The 1677-nt window shown below is 39.5% G+C and overlaps 1 protein-coding gene across 1 annotated transcript in view; it reads left to right on the plus strand.

Moving 5' to 3' along the window:
- The window catches only part of stx1a (syntaxin 1A (brain)), a 56169-nt gene extending 54492 nt beyond the window's left edge, over nt 1-1677 (plus strand). The window contains exon 10 of the mRNA XM_035679438.1: nt 673-1677. Coding sequence (XP_035535331.1) covers nt 673-750 — 78 coding nt within the window. The 3' untranslated portion in view covers nt 751-1677. The remainder of the gene's footprint in view (nt 1-672) is intronic.

The raw sequence follows: 1677 nt of genomic DNA on the forward strand, positions 1-1677 counted from the left end.
ATCCAATTTTAAATAATGAATAGTCTCCAGTTTATGTAATGTGTTCAAAAGATTCGGAACATCTCTCTGTAAATAAAGAGGTGAGTAAACTGTGGGTTAACTGTAGTTTACCCACCTTGTTTCCCCTCATTGACTGATATAGTTATCTGAAAATAGATTAGTAAACTCTAATTTCAAAGAGGTGGATAAACTGAGTTTATTTGGGTTTATCCCCCACTACACCCCTAGCTTGGGCTCATTTTACCGGCCTGAATGGGTACAGCAGAGAAAAACTACTGGGAAACATGGTCTACAGTTTTCATGGTTATTCACTATCCTTCCTTCGTTTAACAGCCTGCACCACAGTGGAGCAACTCTGCCACCTCTTGGTTAAAATCTATAATAGCACTCAAAGGTGGAAGAGTTTCATACATCACACGACCCTACATACACGACTACTGTGTATATTTTCCATTTAGTTTTGTTATTTGCCTTAAATTCAAGAAGGCCTTGCGACCCCCATGAGGCTTTGGCAACCCACTTCTAATCAGAGAACAACAAAGTTTCTATCTTTCTCTTCCTTTCTTCCTCTCTTTACTTCTGTCTGTTTCTCATTCTTTCTGTCACAAATCGCCTTAATTATTATCTGACACTTTGCCCTCCTTGTTTCCCCTCCCCTTTCCCCACATCCAGAAGAAGATCCTGATAGGATGTTGTGTTGCAGTATGTCTCACCGTCCTCATTATTTCCCTCGCAGTTGGACTCAGTTAGGACCCTAAAAAATTCCAACAGTGCAGACAGGGCAGGAGATGATGCCTCCCTCTTAGGGTCACGCGTTCGGCTATAGTCGTCTATGCATTGTGAAATCAGTAACTGCTTGTGAAGTAGGAAGCAGACTTGCATTACTGCTCTGAAGGCACTTAGATGTTTTAACTTTTAAATGCATTATTTTTAATATACACTTTTTCTAAACTAAACAGTCAAAAACACTGAGGAACCAATGTGGGCTTTGTGTCTGTGAAATGATTCACATACCGCTGTCATGTGCATGTTCTGCTGCCTGTTGAAGAACTTTGCATGTTTTTCTACAAATACAAATCTGTGTGGTTATGTTAACTGATAATCAAAATAAACTGTTGAACAGTCAGCCTCTCACATACTCACAGATGTATCCGAGGACCCTGATAATGTTTTATGAGTCCATTATTCTTAAACAAATATAAACTTTGCCTGTTTTTATAGCTTTAAAGGAATATTTTGCTAATTTGGGTAATACACTTATTTGCTTGCTGGGAGTGAACGAGGGGATCGATAAAAAAACACAATATATAAAAACAAAGCAAGTTGTGGTTTTTTGGGATTATGTTTCTGGACTATTTCTTGGTCTGCCACAGTCACTTCTGCTGATTAATGTTGATGACAGTATTCCAGGAAGTCACTGCACCTGGCAGCAACATGCACAGCTAGATAGTTAGATAGTTTGGCCATTGCGCTTGGAAGAAACTATCCGTCTCAGCTCTGATTGGTTGTTTTCATTTAGACACAGTGGATTCTTGAACATGCCGTTAGGAGTACTGAGGAGCCAGAGTAAATTGTGCAGTAATTAGTGAGGCCCGGTCCCAAGAAACACTAATAATAATAATAATAATACATTTTATTTAAAGGCGCCTCTCTGGGCACTCGAGGACACCGTACAAC

This window comes from Morone saxatilis, unplaced genomic scaffold (assembly GCF_004916995.1).
Source record: "Morone saxatilis isolate NCDOM2014 unplaced genomic scaffold, NCSU_SB_2.0 Contig8, whole genome shotgun sequence".
Classification (NCBI taxonomy): Eukaryota; Metazoa; Chordata; class Actinopteri; family Moronidae; genus Morone; species Morone saxatilis.